At 41.5% G+C, this 22,773-nt stretch overlaps 1 protein-coding gene across 4 annotated transcripts in view; it reads left to right on the plus strand.

Moving 5' to 3' along the window:
• col27a1b (collagen, type XXVII, alpha 1b) overlaps positions 1 to 22,773 on the plus strand; it is an 82,831-nt gene that overhangs the window by 7,545 nt on the left and 52,513 nt on the right. For 3 of the 4 annotated variants that reach the window (XM_034225265.1, XM_034225267.1, XM_034225266.1), the window contains exons 3-7: positions 1,337 to 2,658; positions 6,221 to 6,274; positions 12,638 to 12,691; positions 17,345 to 17,398; positions 17,503 to 17,556. In XM_034225265.1, coding sequence (XP_034081156.1) covers positions 1,337 to 2,658; positions 6,221 to 6,274; positions 12,638 to 12,691; positions 17,345 to 17,398; positions 17,503 to 17,556 — 1,538 coding nt within the window. The remainder of the gene's footprint in view (positions 1 to 1,336; positions 2,659 to 6,220; positions 6,275 to 12,637; positions 12,692 to 17,344; positions 17,399 to 17,502; positions 17,557 to 22,773) is intronic. The other variant, XM_034225268.1, reaches the window with a different exon arrangement.

Below are 22,773 nucleotides of genomic sequence, written 5' to 3' on the forward strand. Positions count from 1 at the left end.
ATCTATAATCAACAGATATCACAGGATAAAGTCTGGATGGTTTTTCTGTCTGCACTAAACACCTCCTCAAATCCCGACTCTCCTCTCCAGGGACGCGTTCAGCCTGTGTTTCCTGACATCGCGCTAATGAAGACTGATGTAACGATTACATCCTTTGTGGCAATATCCAAAACTGGATGTTGATGTGTGGCCTTATCGGAAATTCAATGCGGCAGTTGCTTAAATTGCTTTCACTGCAGGATTTCCATTAGTCTAACCTTAAACTTGTGAACTCACTCCCAGCTTGGCACCACATCATAATTATTACTTATAATACTGCACTTTAGTTTTTTCTGTTCGTGCTCTTTATGCAGATCAGTGCACTTCGATGGGAGGTTGTTAATTGGTGTGTGACTTGAAGTGATGCGCTATCTCCTTAAAAATCTGCTTATTAATTGCACATAGAGTGTGATGCAATTCATTTAACATTTCTATGTTTTGCTTTAGGGCTGCACAATTTTGGGAAAAAAATCTAATTGCAATTTTTCTGACAAATATTGCGATTCGATTTGCGATATTTATTTTTAAGCGACCTAACGGAAGTTTATTGTACAATGCGGCCATAACTCCGGCTAGGAAGGTCGTATCAACGTGCTCCCGTCTCTAGCACCCTCGCAGCCCGAGCTATGAGTGAAAGAACTAAACTTACATGAAACTTCCGTTGGGTTGCTTTAAAGTCAAGCTTCAGTTTAAGATTCACCCTGTAATAGAAACATGTGATGGAGCATCACTAACCTGACTCAGATGGTTGGTTTCACCAAAGCATCTAAAGCTCCATTGGAAGCCATTTGGAAAGGGCAGGCACTTTCAAAAGCACTTGGCAGGTGATTGGATCAATCTGTCTATCACCTTCTATCATGGGCCACTTCTGATTGGTTAACAATGGCTGGTATATGTGGAGCACAGCACTTCTGATTGGTGTGGATGACTGACACACAAGAAGAACAAAACAAAAAGAATGTAAAAAGAAAAATGTTATAAAAAATCGCAGGCTTTGCTATTTGATAATCGCATCATTTCAAATCGCGATTTCGATTTAAAATTAATTAATCGTTCAGCCCTATTATGTTTTTCTTTTTATACTCTTGTGTAAAACCCTCTGGGGTTTGTAACATTACCAAAGAGTTAAAGTAGAAAGTTATTAAGGGGGAAAAAGCTTGGAAATGGTGCATGTAAACGACAATGACATGTTCTTCTTGTAGTATAGAAATCCTGATCTTGTGAAAAGTTGTTGTTCAGCATCGTTTGGTGTTTTAAGTCTTCAAAGAATCACTGACGTCTCTCTTGTTTCTTGAAGATGTGGATGTTCTGCAGCAGCTCGGTCTTTCTGGGCGGAGATCAGGTGTGTCGTCATCCTCAGGCGCTCGATCCATTCCTAATGGCATCATCCCCTTCAAGTCTGGAGTTATCCTCACCCCGAGGGCACGTATCCAGGTGCCTCTGCGCACTGTTATCCCAGCTTCCTACAGCTCCACCAATCTCTCGCTGATTCTCAGCCTGTCTGTTCATCGCGTCAACAGTGCCTTCCTCTTCTCAGTTCTGTCGAAGAAAAGGAAAGTTCAGCTTGGACTGCAGTTCGTCCCGGGGAAGGTCCTGGTACACGTGGGGCCGAGGAGCTCTGTGAGCTTCGACTATGATGTCCACGATGGCCAGTGGCACAGCCTGGCTTTGGATATCCAAGGCCAGCAGGTGTTCTTATACACTTCTTGTGGAAAGAGAAGTGTACAGGCAGATTTGCGTTCGAAAAAAGAGGAGGCTCTAGACGCAGAGGGCTCTTTCCTGCTGGGCAAAATGAACCACAACTCGGTGCCGTTTGAAGGCGCCATCTGTCAGTTTGACATTTATCCCTCTGCTGAGGCAGCTCATAACTATTGTGATTACATTAAGAAACATTGCAGAGAAGCCGACACATATCGGCCCGTGTTTGAACCCCTCCTACCTCTCATTTTCCCGGATCCAAATATTACTGTCACTCGTATAACTCCTCTGTCAGTGACGGAGAAATCCAAAAAAGCTCCGAGTCCTACTTTGGCCTTGACCGAGGAAAGCACCAGGACTAAGATCTTTGGTCCAATAGACCGCTTGCTGATGCTGAACAAATCATCTGTGAATCAGACTGCAAACACACCTAACCCTGTCGCCGTGTCTGTATCTCTGCCGCCTCATCCGGGGTTGGAAAGTCCGTATAATTTTCCGACTCAAACCTCTTCAACACGTCTTAGGACCAGTTTGACACCACCAAACCCAACACCAACCTCCCGTGGCAGTGCCGGAAATAAAACAAAGCAAGGGGTTACTAATTCTCAGGAACCTCCTGGAGAAAGAATGGATTTACCTGCCTCCATCCGACCATCGGAGATGAAGCCAAACCTCCACACCACAGCTGCTGTCAGGCAGGATTCTCCGTCAAATGGCGACCTTCATCCGATAAAGCATAAGACAACCGTAGCTCCAGTGAAATCTGAGCCAAAAGTGCCCAGTGTGCAGGATGTCAAACCCACCTCACTTATTCCAGTCACTCCAGCTGCAACAGATGGCTTCCAAACATTTGACCTGGACCCGACCCAATTCTCGCTGCTGGCTGGACCACCTGGACTGAAGGGGGAACCAGGACCACCGGTGAGTGTCCACCACAGCACACACCTGCCCCTGAAACACATGCATGGGTATATACATATCAAACCTTTAAGTAGGGCTGGGCAAAAATCTAGAAAACAATTATGATAAAATGTTCTACAGCAACAATGATACATGTATAAGATGTATTTAATAGCTCGTTTTGAATATTATATCTACTTGATTTGGATGATAAACATTTTTGGCCATATGGTCCATCCATACTATTAAGCCACAATAAGTGCTTCTTTGTGCATGCATCGCAGAGATATTGGTTTACCTTATGACTGGTACACAAATAGTGTTCATTTTATACATTCATTACTCATGAAATATGGCATTTGAATCGTAACTGCATAATTAAGCTCAGCTGCCATATGTCTCCGTTGGTTATATTTCCTAATACATAATTGAATCCTAATGATAAACCAGTTTGACAGCTTGTTATTTAAATGTCAGTTTGCCTTCTTTGACGTCCGGAACGGCTGCTGACGTGGAAGTTGACGTGCCTCTTACGTGTGGTTTTGTGAAATAACCATTCATCAAGCATTGCTTTTTTTATAATGTTTGCTTATTAATGTTCGTATATGGGTTCTCTTTCCTACGTTTTTTTTTGGCTTGCATGTGATGTTAAAGACTTTTCACCGTTCAGTTGTTTCATATACTGTACATGTTTAATATGCTTTTTAGCAGCAGTGATAGAAATAGTCAGGTTCAAAGCAGCGAGTCTGAGCGGAGGGGCTGGCAGTGAGGTGTTAGATTCCTCTGAGAGGGAGTGTGACAGCTCAGACAAGAAATACTTTTTAAAGTAGAGTCAAAGGTAAAAACGGATAAAGATCTTGTGTACAATTAACCATTTAGAGTAAGCATATAAAGGGCTATACAATATAAATGCAGTGCTTTATCAGCATTTCTGAGAACTGTAGTATGTTTCCCATTTTAAGCACTACAGACCTGTTAGCATGACTACTGTACAACCACAGTCTTTTTTCCCTTTTGAAATATTGATTTTTTAAAAGAAAGCTGAACCAAATGTATAATTCCTTGAAAATATTCTCCTGAAACTTCATCAGGCTCAAGTGTTAACAAACGTAGTAATACATTTAGAAACACATTGTTCCAATGGTGAGTGAGGTTTTGCATGTCTGTAAAACAACACTAGACCTACTACGGGGGGGGGGGGATTTTTTAAATCCTCTGGAGCAGAGAGAGGAGCTGTGGATTATTGTTATTGATTACTGCATCAGTGTTTCTTAGGGTCAAAAACACTAAACTCACAACTTAAAATGAAAGCGTTTAGTTTATTTATTTAATAAAAGAGCACATGTTCAATGTGAAAAGTGACATATATATTGGTGCTATATATATGAAAAAAAATTATATATAAAAAAAAAAATTATAATTTTTAAGGGGGGCGCGGGGCTCCGTTGGCGGGGCGCAGCGCCCCTCCAGGACAATGGTAGGGGAAACACTGCATTGAGTACTGTGGACAATCCCCACAGGAGCAATTTGGGGTGAAGTGTCTTGCCCAGGGACACAACGTCATGCTGACTGCAGTGGGACTCGAACTCGGTGCCCCTTGATTTGAAGTCCATCACACTAACCACTGAGCCCCAGCCTCCCCATATTGACCATGTTGTCTTTTCTGGCACTAATCCTCAGTTGAGCACAAAATGGTTAGCAACATTTTCCATTGTTAAAAGGACCTCTCTGTCTTCGGTCATGTTTAACCAACAAGAATGTTTCAAGTAAAGCTCTGCTGCTATGGCAACCAGAGAAACCACAGTCAGCTCTGCATGCCCCTAAAAGTAGTTTTTTTTACGAGAGAGAAGTACTGTAATCAATGCCCGTCAGTCCCTGGTGCGTGGTGAAGCTTACTTTTCATTGCTTGTTAAAGTTTTTAGTATAATGTCTAAACCGATTGCTGAGTCAGGTATGGATTCTGAATAATTTCAGGCCATTTTATAACATTGTGTTTAGGATCACTTTAGTTGTTGAGGTTTGACCCCCTCCCTGGGATTGGAATTGATATTAGTGGGCGATGGTCTGTTAAAGAAGCCATCACTTTCAGCTGCTTACACAAGCACTTAAGTCTTTCAAAGTAAACACAACAGCATGCCAGCTAACCGATGGCTAATAAAACAGGCCTTACTGCAGAAGAAGGGGAGGGTCATCATTGATGACCGGTAACTCAGCAGCAGGATCTATTGAATGAATGAATGAAAACTTTATTACAGACTCAGGGTCTAGATAAAAGACAAGACATTACATTGTGAAGGGATGCAGAGGATATGATAGCTGGATCATAACTTCACCAACACTAATCTTAGTGACCCGATCTGTAAACCACGCTGACCAATCTACGAGTAAATTCAGTTTCTGTGTCATTGTAATATTCAGTGTTTACATTATTCAGTCATGGCCGGCTTCTTTTGAGTTTCACAGCAATCCAAGTCCTCATGTTACCTTACCTTAATGTGACACACGGCCTCAAGCAGTAAGGTATACACTAAACAGGCTTTTAATACAGGCTGTAATGTGGCTAAAAGAGAGCAGGGTTGTATTGCTACAATAATGCTATTGGTTAAATACTGTGTCTCTTCAAATAGCCTAATGTGAGGATGTGTTTTGTGAGTGGAAAAGTCAGTTTGCAGAACAGTTATTTGGACTTGGACTTTACCTTTTTGCTGCATTCAGATAATTTGATCTTTAATCTCGTTTCTAGGTATTTGTGCCGAAAAAATCTCCAATTACAACTTGAACCTATAGTTATTGTTTATAAAGTAGGTTCTTTAAAGACGTGACTTCCTGTCCGCCCCCCCCCTCCAGCAGGGACTGCAGCACAAACAGCTCATGATGTGTGGACAGCCTGATGGTTACAGTCTGAAAAATGTAAAGGTTGCTGAGAGCTTTTTGGCTTTTCAGAGTGCATGCTGTCGGAGGGAGCATATTTATAGCTGTGGGTCCTGCCCAAGTCAGACACAAGTGCACTATATATTTGACATTATAACAGAAGCCCAGTTTCAGCTGGACTGCCTTGAGCCGTTATTTAAGACCATTTCCTTTTTCTCTTTCTCGAACCTTCTGGAGCCATGGGAAAATAAGTAACAATCAAACATGTCAAACTCTTCAGAATGACCCCTCATTAGATTTGACCTTTCAGAGCTTTGCCAATCCATGTATGAAATTGTTTTAAAGCTAGCTGATGCCCATCATTACTGTGATTGGCTGGAACCAGTGCTGACCTCTCTGCCAGTGTAATGCGTTAGACTTAAAGTTTGTTTGCTGTCGCGGTTTGGGGCTCGAATAATTTGGCTGCAAAGGGACAAGGACTGCTGTAACAGGACATCCCCATGCCTGCCAGCATGTCCATCAGAAGGACCTTAACATTTATTCACTGGTGGAAAATCTAGCTGTTGTGAAGATTTCATTTTTCTTTACCCTTAGAACTCTCTCTTTTACTTCCAAGGCTGTTCCAGGCTCAATTAGAAAAGGGCAGCAACTCTTATTTGCTCCTTTTGTACTTTTGTCACTTCATCCTTGACACATTTTCTTGTGCTTTTAGGGCCTTCAAGGACTTCCAGGGATGCAAGGAAAGCCAGGGAAGAGAGGCCCAAGGGTGAGTTCATCCTGACATGTGACAAGTTTCCCATTTAAGTTACATTACATTACCACCTTTCTCTGATCTATATTATTGTGAAATTACTCTTCAAGCACTGATACGAAAGGCTTTTTCCTCAAGCACTCTGTAACATCTATGGATTACAGAGCATTGTTCAGCCAGCCGTTAGTTTGCTTTGGCACTGGGTTTGATCGAGCCGTGCTTCTCTGCTGCCAAGCTCCATTTGTAAAGCTGGAGAGCAAACAACCATTCCCTACAAATCTGTGGGTTGCAAATGTAAGATTAATTGTATGCATATGGTAGGTATTATATTGACATAAAAAACAAGGACACTTTTGTTCGACTATACATATATATATTTATATATTTGCAGAACAAGTACTTTCTATCCCATACATAAACAGTATAGGCACTTATATTAGGCATAGCTCCTATGTTAACATCAATGAATGATTCTAGTGTATTAGACTGAGTCCTCCTGAAATATTTCCTCCTCTTTTGGGCTCCATGTCGGTCTACAACTGTGAGCTGCTGATAGAACCGAACAAAGTGAAAGCAGATGTTATTTCAAGCTCATGTTTTCAGAAGAAATGTAAGAAGATAGAAAACGCCAGAGGATGATTTGTCTCAAGGGACGGTTTGTTGTTTCAATGTCTTTCTGAGACCTTTAACTGATGGATATGCAGTCGCTGCCCCTTCACCTCCCTCATATGAAAAGGAAGCAAGCAGAAGCTGAATTTGGCATCATGGCGAGTCCTAAGCTGAAATACATATGCTAGATCTTAAGGCAGTGAAAACATGGGGAGATATGCTTCTTGGTTGCTCTTCTGCAGAGGCCCCTGCTGAAGTGCTCCTGCAGAGGACTTAATGCTACTGAGGAGTGCACGTACCTGTCGCGGCCCGTGAGACTGCCCTGCGGTCAGGCCTCAGAGGGGTGGGCTGTGGGAACCCGATCTCTTTAAACAAGGAAGAAAGAGGGCTTTGTCCCCATCTTATTAAAGGCATTTAAGACCCTGTCTGGGGCTCAGAAGCTCTGTGCAGTAGTACACTAAACTCTATAGAGTTCATTCATCATCAAGCTCTTGAGACCTAACTGCAGGCCACACTGACTCGGAGAAAGAAAAAAAAGAACCTGAGGGTGCAGTTCAGGTTTTCACAGATTGTTTTCTTGAGTTTTCCTGGATAGTTCACGTGAACAAGAAATACCTCGCAGCAACACACATGATCTACAGAAAGCTCCAAAGTGCACTCTGATCTGGGTTTGCTTGGACAACCCGAAGGTATCAAAGTGACATTCACTATAGGAATGGGTTTAATATTAAACATACTTTCATATGCAGAAAGCTGATGAACAGTCACTTCCATATATAAACTGCTCAATACGGTTTGTTTCTAACTGGATGATTTGTTTTAAAATGTCAAAGTAAATATCTTACATAATCAAAACTTAGTACACTGTTTTTGTCCATTTTAAAAATACATTTAAAACACTTGTAAAGATAAACCAAAGTTTTTTCAAAAGAAGACTGAATGTGACTGTAAATCCAACTGATGGTTAAACTTTTAACACTCAGAGTGTGAGTTAAGGACAGTCAAACATTTCCTCTTAACATTAGCCTTATATATTATATTACCGGTATATCATATTTGGTTGTTTTGTGAATTTAAAAAGCCTTTCCAAGAGAGCACATTTAAACACATCCTCCATTTCTTGATTTTGAAGTGAGCAACTCTAATCTAATGCCCTTATCTTGTTTTTTTCACCTTTCAAATCAGATATAGAGAAAGTTACAACAAGACATTCTTTAAAGTGGACCTATCATGCTATTTTTAGGCAATAGCATAGGTCTCAGATATATACAAATATATAAAAAACATGTCTATGAAGTGTTTTGCTCAAAATATCAAACAGATCACCCATTCTAGCCATGCCTCATATCCCTCTATTTCACTTCCTGTTTCAAAAGTGCTGATTTCGGGTATAAAGCTTAAAAAAAAACATGCACCGACCATATTACGTCCAAAACAGTCGGGCATTGTTTCTGATAGCAACTTGCTGATAGGGCCGTGGGTCCACATTTCCGATATTATGTCATATCGGACGCAAATCTGGATCAGCTTCGTTGTAGCCCCGTTTTTAGAGATTTGGGTACGGAGGAAAAAAAAAACGGAGGACCCACCGGGGACACATATTTATGTATAAAAGACATCAAAAAGTGCATTTTGCATGATAGGTCCCCTTTAAATATATTACTGTTGAACAAAATGTGTGAGAATGCAACCTGTGTGGGGCATTGTCTCTTATCACAAAAGTTTTACAGCTCTTACGCAGTATGCAGTAATGGCATTATAAATTATAAATGGCATTATAAAGCAGTATGGCTGTACCTCTCTGACAGTGAGGTGTCATGTCTGAAAGTCTTAGTGATCCTACACTTACACGTGACAGCATCCACGCTCCTGAACGCAGCCATAAGCCCGAAGAGTTTCCCCCGGCCTGAAGGAGAGGCTTGAGAGCGGATCAAAGAGGCCTTTGTGCAGAGACTTGCCAGTGAGCAGTCCTTATGTGGTGCTGCCTTTCTGTAAAAATAAATAAATTCATAATTGCTTTAACAATGGTTGACACTATTATGACAGAAAAATAAAGAGTCTATGGAGAGCTCTTTTTTTTTCCAATGGTTGATTGATGCAGAAAAGTAAACTGATTAATGTTTGTTGTAAAATGTAGATTGTTCTGAAATGAATGACATGTGTAGACCAGGCTTGGAATTTCGTCATTTTAGGGGCAAGGCCATTTGGCCTTCCCGTTCACATTTTTTTCAAGGGCACAAAGGCCACATGACAGGGCACAAAGGCCGTTTGGTTAAATTACGCTGGTCAATCAACATGACTGAAAAGTGTAGCACTAACGTCAACACCAGTCGTTTTACAAATGGCTGAATAGCAATAGTGTTTCTTTAACGTATACGTTAATTTCAGCCATAAACCACATAAGTCAGTCATGTATTATATCAAAACCGCTTAGCAAGAAAAATACTAGATTCAAAGGTGACAGCTATCTGCTAGCTTGTAGAAGCAACACTAGATGTAGACCCCTTGAAGGGAAGACGTTAGCGCTATCCAAACTAGCTAGCTATCGCTAGTTTTCATGACAAAATGTAACGAGTCGACTTTAAATAGGCTAATACAATGGTAATTACCTATCAATAGTACTTTCTATAAACACGTAAATGTTAAGTCCTTTCAAATACTACCACATACTTCAGTTAAATCATATCAAAACAGCTTGGTCCGCTTGCTTACCTGTGCTTGTCTTGCTCCCGCGGCTGAGGAGGAGGCTGTCGGGCCCCTACAGGCATTTCTGACGGAACAATCACAGCAGAGCAATCGCTCTGATCCACAGGGCACAGGCATCGCCCGGGACTATCCTACTGCGCGCACTAATATGACTTTACTAGCGTTGTTTACACTGGAACTTTTGACAGGGGCACCAAGGCCACTTTGGCCGTGAATTGCATTTTTTTTCACAGGGCATCACGGCCAAAGTGCGGGGCAACGACGGCCATGGCCGTCGTGGCCGTCGTGAAATTCCCACCCTGGTGAGCAGTCTCTCAGAGGCTTGATTCAGTTCTTCCCTGTCATTACGCCATGCTTACAGTTTCCACTGTTTCTTGCTCTAAACCTAATAAAGAGCACATTTAGAAAGTTAAAGTTAAGTAGCCGCAGGTTCACAGAAAATGCTACTGAGCTTTGGCCGTTAAACTGAGAGCATAAATAAAGCCATTATTTTACAGGCCTTTAATTTAAGCCCTGTTAACGTGCTATAACAATACAGTTGTTAACCAATTCATGATTGATGAACACATTTAAATGTGCTGCTCTCAGTATGTGGTATCATGTACCTACCAAACTTCAACTCTGGTGCCAAAGAGATTATACATTTTATATTTTCAGCTCTAGACACACTAGTTTGTTGAAAATAACTGCATTAAATAGAAAAGCTACAGAATATAAATGCTATTCAATCACAAAAAGCAAATACAAAGGTGGACAAACTTTATACTGAAACCTTCAGTCAACTAACTGATCTACAGAAGATTTTCTAACAATCTTGATATTAGTTCTTATATTAGGCACAAATTCCAGACATTTTGTTGTTGAAGCTTTTCAGTTATCCACATAACGAGTACAAGTTTGGACTAGGAATTGGGAATGGGAATTGATTAGATTTATCGGTACATTTTTGTATCGATTCTTGATAAGCTGTTGGGTGAAGCAGGACGACTTTCCGGGATACTAGTGACGCGCTGAGCAGTTTTTCTCTCCGCCATGGCTCCGGTCCCTGACAAACAGAAACATTATTCAGCGGCCGCATTGCGCTACGTCATTTCAACTATCTGAAAGCATTAGATAAGAGAAATCATCAGTCACGCATTGTCAAGGAATCGGACAACAAGGAACTGGTTCTCTATTGGGAACACATTCCTGATTCCCATTCCTGTTTTGGACTGTTGTAATTTTCACCATTTTGTGACAATTATATAATTTATAATTAATAGTTCAAAAAAAGAAAGTATAGTTGCAACCTGTGTCGCACTACTGGCCACACACTCTGGAAAACATTGAGGGACGTCATTGGCACTTAGTTGGCACCAAGAATGCTTCCAAACATGTTTTAACAGGAATTAAGATCCTTTAATGTATATTCAATTGACTAATTATGAGGCTAAATACCTATTTCTATTTCTATTTCTAATTCCATGCAGTGTAGTGAAGGTGTTAGCAGGTCTGTTCAGGGTTAACGGCATGTAAAAACAGTAGCACTCCACGTGTCAGTCCTGTTAAAGTTATTCACCCACATCGTAAACCTGCCCACAGCTCTGGCATACAGGTGCCATTCATATGCAGACCTCAGGTGTGTGTGTGTGTGTGTGTGTGTGTGTGTGTGTGTGTGTGTGTGTGTGTGTGTGTGTGTGTGTGGTGCATGCTGACCTGGGTTTACATTAGCACTGTTGTGTGATGGTTATTTTTCTAGTGGTCTCGAAATGCTCTTTTCAATAATTAAGCCAAAATAACTCTTTTCACCAACATGAAGATTGATGGATAAAGTGACTCATTCTCCCCAATATTCTGGTCTCCATTGCGATCCCGCCATCCACCCTGTCATCAGCACTGCATGCGCCTTCTCACCTTATGCATTGTAAGAATGCAATTTGTGATATTATACCCTGACCTTCCTTTTTCCCTATCTCTGTCTCCTTTTGCTTCCTATCCGAAGATAACGACTCCCATACACTTTAATATTGAGCACGTTTAAAGGGGAATGCTCTAAATAGAGAAAGAGGAGGAAATCTGTAGATGAGCTTCTGTTAAGTGGCTCCATATGTCCAGCAGCCAGCGCCTGCGAGGGGGAGAGCTCTGACCAGTTTGAAGGGGAGGAGAGTCGCCCAGTGTGTTTGACTCGTCTCCACAGTCTGATAAATTAGCGCTGATAAATAACAAGAGACATACTGGATCACCCAACCGTACACTTACACCTCTTGGCCTCCTCCATCTGTTTGACTCGGAGTAATCCTATCCCTCGCTTTCACCTCCAGCTCCGGGGATGCGGTCTCTCTGCACAAGCCATGGAAATTCTGAAAAACTCAAAGAACGGGCAGAAGTTACATTAGCTTCCTGTTCAGGCCATCTGAACATGTTTCATTGCTTTCAGTTTTGCTTGGGAAGATTTTTCCATGCTCAGCATTTCATTCCGCTCAACACAAGTATGCAATTGAACTGAGGCCTCTTCACTTGGATGCCTCAGGAAGTTGTGGCTTTATTTTTCCAAACAACCTCTCTCGCTTCAATTTATTGTTCCTTCAACGCTCCCGTGCATCCGCCCACCTGGCCTGACTCGCAGCAAACAGTCCATTTTGATAAAGCATTTGGCACAGATGGCTCAATGAATAATATGTTAGCAGGTTATATATTAAAGATTCCTACAGTTTGTGGCGCAAAGCCATTGGGGAATATGGTGTGATGGATGAACTGCCTTCACTTTGTGGGACCCCGGAAACCAGTGGAAAAGTGTAGAGATGAGGAAATTCACATCCATATGTCATAACTTGGAGGAGCAGGCAGACAGGCAAGGCAGGAGGAGAGGCAGTATGTCTCACAGAGCACCTATACACAAACACAGAGGGACCCCGGGGCACAGCTGACCTGTCCCATAACACAGACAGGCAGTGGAAAGGGAGCGATATGTGCATACATCTGTGCAAACCTCACATTTAGCACTAACTCAACCCGCCTGTTCAATGACCCCGATGATCACCTTTACTCAGTGGCTTCCTCAATCATGTGTGTCTCTGCTTTCAGGGTCCTCCCGGCCCTCATGGAAAGCCTGGTCTTCCTGGACCTCCCGGAGTGAAGGTACAAATCAATAATGTCATGTTAAATGAAAACTATTTGAAAAAAGATGAAAGAAACGTAAGCTCCTCTTAATATGTTTAGGAACAAACTATATCATTTAAAAAAAATCATCATCCATTACTCAATGATCACAGATAGTTCAGTTTCAATTACACACAGGCCAAATACACCATAACATAGAACCAAGAATGTTGCAGTTAACCTAAACATTGAACTACACTTCCATATATTGCTTTTGTCAGCAAACCCGATGAAAAAACCCACACATTTGATAAAAAACTGAGACTAGGTTAAAGTTAGGCCATACCATACAGTATTCACCATCCTGGTGCTTTGAACTGTTTGACAGGGACTAACAAAAGACCTTACGATGTCCAGCTGTTTTATAAATGATATCATTGTGACCTGTTTTTAACTGAATAGGGAATGCTGAAAGTATTGAGAAATTCACTTTTCCTACTTTGTTTAGTAAAGTAAGGGATACAGAATGACTAGTGGTATGTTTAAATCAAGAACATGGTAGGGCATTTTCAGTTACAATAACTGACATAAAGAAAAAAAACGTTTTTGTTTCTTAACTGCATAAAATGTATATATAATCGCATTTCCCCATAATTAATACCATCAGAAAGTCTTGTTAGGGCCTTTTTAGGTAAGTTTAGCTACAAAGGGGCCCTATTCTGCTTTTTGGGGTCTTCCCTTTCCTGTAATGTGTTACTGTACAGCAGGGGTGGGGAACCTTTTTCCTCTAAAGGGCCATTTCAATGTTTACAATATCCTCAGAGGGCCGTACAAATGATTGACCTCTGCTTAAAAAAACTAAAATCACAGCCCATTCATTTCATTCTGTGCAAAGAAAAAGCAACCTCTTAATCCAGATATCTCACCATGACTCGCGTATGCATGCACAGTGTGGCGTGGTGTGACCACATGCGTATGCATGCACGGTGTGGCGTGGTGTGACCACATGCGTATGCATGCACGGTGTGGCGTGGTGTGACCACATGCGTATGCATGCACGGTGTGGCGTGGTGTGACCACATGCGTATGCATGCACGGTGTGGCGTGACCACCAAAACAGAAAGATATGGACACAAGATGTGTGCAAATGTATTTAGTTTCCTATCCATGTGAACATAATTTAAGTGGGGGGGGGGGGCTGTCACTCAAAAAGTGAGTAGCCAATGGGGACGCACTCCTGAAAGTCCCGCCCACCTGGGAGGTTTGTGTCAAAAGAGAAAGCTGCAGCGAGAGCAAAAGTCTGATCATTGAGAAAGAAGAAACAAGAACTGCAAACAAAAACCTATGTTAAAACAAAGAAAAAATACTTATAGTTTACATGATTACACAAATTATTTGTTTGCAACTTATAGTTTTATTTTTGAAATTTATTTTATTTTGCTTGACTCAGTTTTTTTTTCTTTTAAACTCATAGTTTTGCTTTATTCTGAAAAAGTGTTGCTTTATCTTTATGATACAAAACTAATCCCATACTTTACCTCACTGGTTGTAGAAAAAGCTTCTTATATTCGTTAGCATAGCTAGCTAACCAGATGCTAATAACAACAAAGTTATTGACTGTATGATCAGTATGACAGATGAGCAGATCGCCACTGGGCTTACAACTAAAGACACAGACACGCAGAAACTGCGGCATGTGTACGGCTCCTTATGGGTACTGTAGTTTCTGAAGTGCTGAAGCGGCGTTCTGGTGCTCTCCGTCAGAACTGCCCCTGTCAGTCGAGACATATACCACGTGATGACACGTTAGGCTCGTGTTGTGTTCAAGGACCCTGACCTTGGCCAGGAAAAACAGGCACTCGCGTGTTTAATTTTTTTGCGTTCTAGATTTCTTAAATTGTTTTCTTTTTTGCGTGTGTTTATAAATTACCTCGAGGGCCGTACCAAATTGTCTCGTGGGCCGTATACGGCCCGGGGGCCGGAGGTTCCCCACCCCTGCTGTACAGTGTTTCCACTAGGATGGAGTCATAGCAGCGGTGCTAAGGCACGTGGGCCCAGCATAATGTGAGCGCGGAGCGCATGGAATTTTTTAGTGCGTGCCAAGTGCGCCCCGCCAATTTGTTTCTATGAGTCTGCCAGCACAAGAAAGGCTCTTGAGGCCTAGTACCAGGGCCGGTTCTAGCCAATTTGCTGCCCTAGGTGAGATTTTAGGCGAAATGTTATATATAAAGATTAAATGAAAAATCTCTACAAAAGACAAATACACTACAAAAACAGAAACTTATTGACATAGGTCATATACGTCAAAATGGCTTCAAATGTATTCAGTATTGTATGAACATGTTTTAATTGGGGGGTGGACATCACATCCTATAGGGGGGTCTGGGGGTATGCCCCCCCGGGAAGATTATTTTGAACATTTTAAAGTAAAATGCTTCAATCTGGTGCACAATTACTAGAGACCTGATCTAGGGGGTACAACTCTAAAACACCAATATGAAAAAGATCGGTTTACATTTTAATAATCAAATAAGTATGTGAACATAACCAATAACCTACCATAGCCAATAACAAATAAATGTAACTTATTTTATTTTTGTTGTTCATTTAAGCAATCATACACGAGAGGCCGTTCTTTAACGTCATTATTGGTACGACAGTACTGCGGCAGGACCGAGGCGCTTGCGCCGAGGTCCGTACGCCTGTACTGGCCTGTACTGGCCTGTACGGCCTGTCAAGATTGAGCAAAATACACCTTTTTCAACATACAGTAACACAAATACTACAAATCCACATAACAAACAATCAAAAAGGGTCGGCACTTATTATTATTTATTAAAAAAAAAAAGTGTTCTGGCTGGTGCCCCCTAACAGTGGCGCGCATATTTCAGCAGCGGCGCAGCGCCGCCGCTATTTGTATATAGGGGAAACACTGCTGTATATACGTAGATGTTTTGTGCATTTGAAATGGTCTGCAAAGACTTAAATCCCAAAGATCCCTCCAGATAGAGTTTCTTTCCTACAACTAACTATTCTTTTGTAGTTTTGTGTTTTTTCCATCCAATGTTTGTTTGTAATTTCACTTACTTTGGATGTCTGATGTTGGACCCTCTTGGCTCATAGTACTCCTTCTATGGCCTCTCAAAAAGCCATTTGTTTCCCGTAAAGAGAGAACAGCAGTTAAAAGTCTTCTCAACACACTCATTTGCAAGTCCTTGACATCAGTCTGTGTTCCAGCTGATTTGAATTGTCAACAGAGAGGGTTGCTTAGCTCCATAATATGCCAGTTTAAAGCTACAAAGGAGTCTGTATGTTTGCTGGAATAAAACAAAAAAAGTGCTCATATTTCAGGCCTGCACTTAATCCATTCCAATGCATTGCATTTCAGGATTTTCCACACTGTCTTTATACATTAAAAACAACCTAATTGATACCATGTGTTGGCATGCTTTTGCTAAGGAAAAAAACACAACTCCTATATCGTGCTACTTACCAAACTTGGCCCAGCTCAGTTAGACCCCTTTTCCACACAAACCCCAACAGCGCCAGCCTGGTCTGGCACAGTTCTCTGTTTAAGAAATATGATCAAACCAGATAAAAACATGCTGTATTATAGCTGAATTTTATTTTCAATATGTTACTTTATCTGGATGTAAAGATGATCCATCGAGACGCGATAATGATCCATTACCTTCTGCTGAAAGAAGCCTACAAGTAGACTTTAAAAAAGAAATGATGTAGCCCCTAAATTCAGTGGAAAGTACTTATTAGGGTTTTCAGTTTTCAGAAGAAATTACCTCATTGATCTTCACTTTGAATAAGAACTCTTCACATGATGTAGTTGAGGTGTAAACCTTTAGACAGGGAAAAATGCAGTGTTCACAGTATGTATGTAGCTTTTGGCGTGAGTTGGACTCTTGGCTCAGAAAATTCCCACAAAGCCTTTTTAATGCCAAGTTGTACCTCTCACGAACATGTAGGTTTAAAGAGCTGATATACAGTAAATGGGAACTTTTCATCGTCATTTCACCAGTTACCCAGTCAAATAAAACCCATTCCTTTTGAGGCAGTGCATGTCTTTCCACTGTTTTTGCACTTAGGCTGGGAAAAGAATAGACACCAATACTCAAAAAGAAAATAAGTTGTATTTGTCTTTGCATTGTCCAAACTTACATTTGCTAAATGAAATGGTTGTTGGATACTTCAACAGATTAAACCAACTCAGTGCTGTTTCTCCATGTACTTGTTTTTTTTATATGATAAGCTCTCAGGAAATGATCTATTTCTCCGTGGACAGCATTATAATTGGGTAGATTTCTTGGCTGCTCTTTCACCAGTGTTGAAAGCTGACCCAGAAAGCACTGACAGGATTCCCACTGCCCGAAAAGGGAGAAGAATGTACATGATCACTCCCCATCACTTCTCTCTGGCTTGGTGTAAACCAAGTCACCGGAGGGCATACATGGACTGCACGTTAGTGTAAATACTCCTGCTAGACCCACCAATAACTAGGATGAACTCATTACTCTTTCATAGCGTAAATGCAGACTCCCCTGCGCCTTGTCAAGTGGAATGCTTTGGCAATGCTGAAAGTATGCAGAGAACGTTGGTGCAGACTAGAATACATCTCAAACCCAGTCCTGGGAAAAGTTTCTTTATAAGTAAGAATAATGTGTGTTTTTTCTGTTCTAGGGACACAAAGGAGATTATGGACTGTCACCTGGTCAATCCCCAAAAGGACTGAAAGTATGCATATTACCATTCTTCCATTAATAGTACTGTTTGATTCTTAGACAACACAGCCATGAGAGTTCTGTTGGTGAATGTAACCCACTTTGTTCTTTTTTTAGGGAGAGCCTGGTGTCATGGGGCCCCCTGGAATGCATGGCCATGATGGACGAAAGGTAGAAAACGTATTTGTCTCAAAAGCTCAAACATTGTGTTTTTATGTGTACATCTACTTGGAAGTTACTAATATCCGTTAGGTATTGCTGGCCCTGTTCCATATGTGTGAAAGTTTACATTACACATGTGTCTGCTCCATTTCCATTCTCTCAAAGTGAAATCAAGTTCTTTAAATGAATGAGTGCAGTTCGGTATATCAAGGAACACTAAATCAAACGCTTAGCCTCCCAACCCTGACACACCCTTGAGAGGGAAATCTGTAAAATTGCAATGTTTAAGAGACTCCAGCCAAACAGGGATGTTTCAGCTCTTGTTTGGAAAGCAGCCTAACACAATGCAGGCAAGGAGCACACCTGTGTTCTGGCTCCCATGTGGGTTAGAAATACTTAAAGGTTTGAATATTTGGGTCGTTACATCATCACTATCACAGGCCTCCAAAAGGATGAAGGCCATCAAGGGGAGCTAAAGTTAACTCAGTGGAACTTAAAGGTGGGGTATGTAATTTTGGAGAAACCAGCTCGAGTGCGCTATAATTTGAAAATACACAGCCGGAAGAAATCTGCTACTTCCTTACAGAGCCCCTCCTCCAACACACACGAACGTGCACATGACCAATGAGGGCACGATATAAGTTTGTGCACAGATGGAAGGCTGACAGGCAGGTAGGCCATCCAGTTATTTTAGCCGGGCCGCCTAAAATGATTGGTCGTGCTTTTTACAGTACTACGGCTTCCACAGATGACATTTTTTAATGGATTTTTTGTCAAAGCACTTAACATATTCATTGCTATCGGGATGTTAAGAGCATTCCATGGAATATAACAGAAAAGTGTATCTCGAGCCGGTTTCTCAAAGTTACCTACCCCACCTTTAAGGTTTTACACTCTTCCGCTAAACACATGTTATCAGAGGTGGGACCAAGTCATTGTTTTGCAAGTCCGAGTCAAGTCTCAAGTCTTTGCGCTCAAGTCCGAGTCAAGTCTCAAGTCTTTGCGTTCAAGTCCAAGTCGAGTCTCAAGTCAGGTTGGGCAAGTTCAAGTGAAGTCCAAGTCCTAAACTTTGACAAAACGAGTCATAAACAAGTCATTATGTGCTTTTCACCAAATGTAATGACATCGATCAACAGAATAATACTTAATAATCAAACTGCTCTTTATTAGTCTCATTAATAATTTAATAATCAATTTTCTCTCTGCTGGTAAATTAACGTGTGTTTTTCTATTTTAAGAGGGATCAGTAAGGTAAGGCTACCGTGACGGTTTGATTCAGAAGGAGTTTAATGTATAAGATCCCTGATGTTGAGGTAACCAGAATGTTTATTTCCACTGTGTACAACATGTTATAAGGGACCCACAATCTATCTTTATGCAAGGGATAATGTGCTTCGAGGCGGTCTCTATAAAGAACACCTGCATCTAGATCCCTCTGCAGGTGGTACTTTAACTTTTACTTGTAACATTTTGAATGCAGGACTTTTTATTGTAACCGAGTATTCCTACACTCTGGTACTTTTGTACTCAAGTACAAGATCTGAACTTCTCCCACCTCTGACAGTAAATCCTGAGTGATTACCAAAATAAAGGTAACCAAAAAAGGTTATTTTCATTTTACAAATCCTGCACTCAGCTTTGCTTTCTCCAATATCATTGAAAAGCAGCCAGATGCTGCTTCTTTTTTCGGTTTTCGCTAATTTTTTTGACTTTTTCCGACGCAGTTGCATTTAAATCCGTCTCCCTGTCACTCTGTGCAGCTGGCCTGTACCACTACACCTGCTGTGCCCCCCACCCTTCTTTCACATAATGGTATCCCAGGCCCGGACTGGACATCGGGAGGACCGGGAGGTTTCCCGATGGCCTGGCCTGTTAAGTGGCCTGCTGGCTTGAGGAATTGTTTTTATGTATTGTGAACGCAACGCTGCGCAAATGTGGGTCTGACTCTGCCTCACAGAGGGTGACTGGCTGTCTACATGATGTGGCCTGCCGACATGGCCACTTTCATACAGATCATACACTAATGCCCTCGATTGGTCTCGTGTCATTCAAGCTCGGGAGGGTATGTATGTGTGGCGCGAGCAAGCGAGAGAGAAAGCGCGTGCACTGGTTACGTGTATTGTTGTTGTTAGCATCCGGTGCTAGCTAGCGGCGCTAACGGAATGAGCTGTCAACAAGGTGGAGGAGAGTCCTCTCCTGTCAGACTGAGAGACTGATAACAACAGCTCAGGTGAGGTAAAGGACTCTCTGAGTGTTTAGATAGTTAACTTAGTCTAAGTTCACTGTGGGTCTCAAACGGTTTGGTCACCATTTATATAAACACATATATCCATTTGAAGGGGGAGTGATTAGTACAATATGGATGAATAATAAAAAAATGAAAAAGTTAACTAGGTGAAAAAAGGTTAAACTTTAAAAACTTGTTGAGAGCTAAAACTAGTCTTTGCTGCTGCCTCAAAGAGGAGCAGGGGGAGAGGAGGGAGACAGGAGAGGCTGGTTCAGGAGCACAGACACACTATGCCATGCTAACTATAAATGAACCAAAAACAAATAAATAAACAAGTTTCAATGTTTTTTCATATTGGATATGGTATGTTATTGGTTATGGCCATGTTCTTATGATTTTATGATTATTTAAATGTGTACAGTTCTGTTTCATATGGGTGTAGTCTCTTTATTTCCCCCTCAAAGTGCACCAGATTGATGCATTTAAGTCCAACATTTAAAAAAAAAAAATCTTCCGCAGGAACCCCCCTAGAGGATTTGAGGTCCACCTCCACTTAAAATATGTTCACATGGATAGGTTCCTAAATAGATTTGCACTTTTAAAAAAAAAATAGTAACCCATGTCCATATGTTTATTCTGGGGTAGTTTTAAAGTTTATGACTATCACTATGGGCAGCAACGCTGTAAATATTGACAAATAAATCCAGGAAAATTACACAAAATAAAACTGGTAGTGGCCTGGTTGGGTGTATAATTCCCGGCCTGATTTATTGTCCTAGTCCGGCCCTGTATGATCCTAGTGTGTCCTCACATATGATTGGCCACATGGTGGCCCAGCTAAATAAAGTCCCGCCCCTGCCTGCAAGGATTCTCAGCAAGAGTAGGAGCGGCTGAAGATTCTGCTCTCCCCGACGGGAGTCTTCTCTTCTAGCGGCAGCTCGCGATCGGCATGTTGGAGACCTCTGAATTAAATGATCAAGTCACCTCAAGTCAGAAGGCTCAAGTCCAAGTCAAGTCCCGAGTCATTGGTGTTCAAGTCCAAGTCGAGTCGCAAGTGTTTTGTGATTTACTCAAGTCGAGTCTCAAGTCATCAAATTGGTGACTCGAGTCTGACTCGAGTCCAAGTCATGTGACTCGAGTCCACACCTCTGCATGTTATGTAATCCCCTCTCTGGAGAACAGTTATTTTAAACGTAGGACAAGTTGTGATTGTAATCTGGTCCAGCTCAAGATTGTTTGTCCACGTTATTTGACTGCTTTGCATGAGCTGTGTTATCCTGACAGAGAGTGATGGTTAGCAGCAGAGCCTTTTCTCTGTGGCCTTGTGCATTTTATCCTTGGCCTTTTCCCAAACCCTGTTACCCCCCCCCCCCCCCCCCCCCCCACACCACAGTAATTGCAAATCTCAAGTGGGCCAGGGCCTGTTGAATTTCCAACATAGTCACATAGTACTTTCTAACTGACGTGCTTTGTTTGTTCATTTTTTGCATTAGTTATTTTTTTCCAAATAGTTTCCTCATATCTTGATGGAGGATTGTAAAACCTATTAATTCCACTTAAGAACAATGTTGATGATATTTGATGTTTTGTTTATAGTCATCAAATCCCATGAAAATACCATATGCAGCCATGCCGTAGCCCGTCTTCTGACATTGAGGATCCTATGGAACAGTGGTTCCCAACCTGGGGGGCGCACCCCCCTTTGTGGGGCGCCAAAGATCGCAGGGGGGGCGCCAGGCCTCAGATGATTTGAGGCCAAATATCATATTTAGATTTTTTTTAATTTTTTTTACATATAGTAATACGCAATACATGATTGTCACTAAAAGCCTTGTCTCTACATTACAATAAAATATAAAAAATAATTGATTAATTAATTAGTTAGTAGCTATTATAGGCATAAAAAGACAGAAATGTATAATTCTTTCTTTAATAGAAATGTTTCTTCTGGCCGTGTCCAAACCAGGCTTGTCTGGATAAGCGCATTTTTAAAACATAGTCATTGTCCATGCCGGTTTCAGTTGGATTATTTGTCACAGTTGCTCCGATCAGATCGGTCTCCTCCATTTTGTAGATTATTTACGACTTTTGAATCCACATAAACACATCGGCTAAATCCGGCTTACTTTGAGCATGTGTTTTAAACAGTTTAATCCCTTTGTGAATTGTTTCCACTTGCGCCGTCCTTTAATTTCTTCATACAGCGGGAATCCAAATAAATTAATCCTGAGTCCAATAACCATCAAAGTCACTCCAATAGTGCTCCTTAATTACGCTTTCATCCTCCTTCAACAAAATACTTCACATTCATTCAGTTTGTGACAGTAGTTGTAGCATTTTGAGACTTTGAAACTTGAATTACCGCTGTTGCGCCCCCCCCCCCCCTTGTGTGTGTGTGTGTGTGTGTGTGTGTGTGTGTGTGTGTGTGTGTGTGTGTGTGTGTGTGTGTGTGTGTGTGTGTGTGTGTGTGGTCGGGGCGCAACTTCCAACAGGAGTCATTTGGGGGGGCTCTTGGGAAAAAAGGTTGGGAACCACTGCTATGGAAGATGCAAACTATTAAACAATTCATGGAGATTTTTTAAATTATTATAAGGGGACATAGCAAAGACAAACTTAATAGCTATAGACCATTAAGAACACTTATCAGCAGCGTTGCCTGGTTAACCACGAATACAACTTGACAAGACCAATGCCGTTTTAATGAACTGTTTTATAATAATCTCCTGAAACAATATTTGCCACATCTTTAACAGGAAAAGTTTGCCTCCTACTACTTTGCCTTTAACCATGGTTATCAGATCTATACTGTGCTACAGAGAAGCGTTGATAGTGTCCCAGTAGCAATACATGATGTTCCAAACAGAGCCAATGGACTGGAAGGGATGTTTCCCACCATGTTTGTAGTTTCACTCCTATAATCTACACCGCAACTCTTGTATACGGTTTGCTAGCTGCCTGTATGAGTAATACCCATTTAGCAGGCCTCGAAAAGTATTCCA

Source organism: Gymnodraco acuticeps, unplaced genomic scaffold (assembly GCF_902827175.1).
Source record: "Gymnodraco acuticeps unplaced genomic scaffold, fGymAcu1.1, whole genome shotgun sequence".
In the NCBI taxonomy this organism is placed as follows: Eukaryota; Metazoa; Chordata; class Actinopteri; order Perciformes; family Bathydraconidae; genus Gymnodraco; species Gymnodraco acuticeps.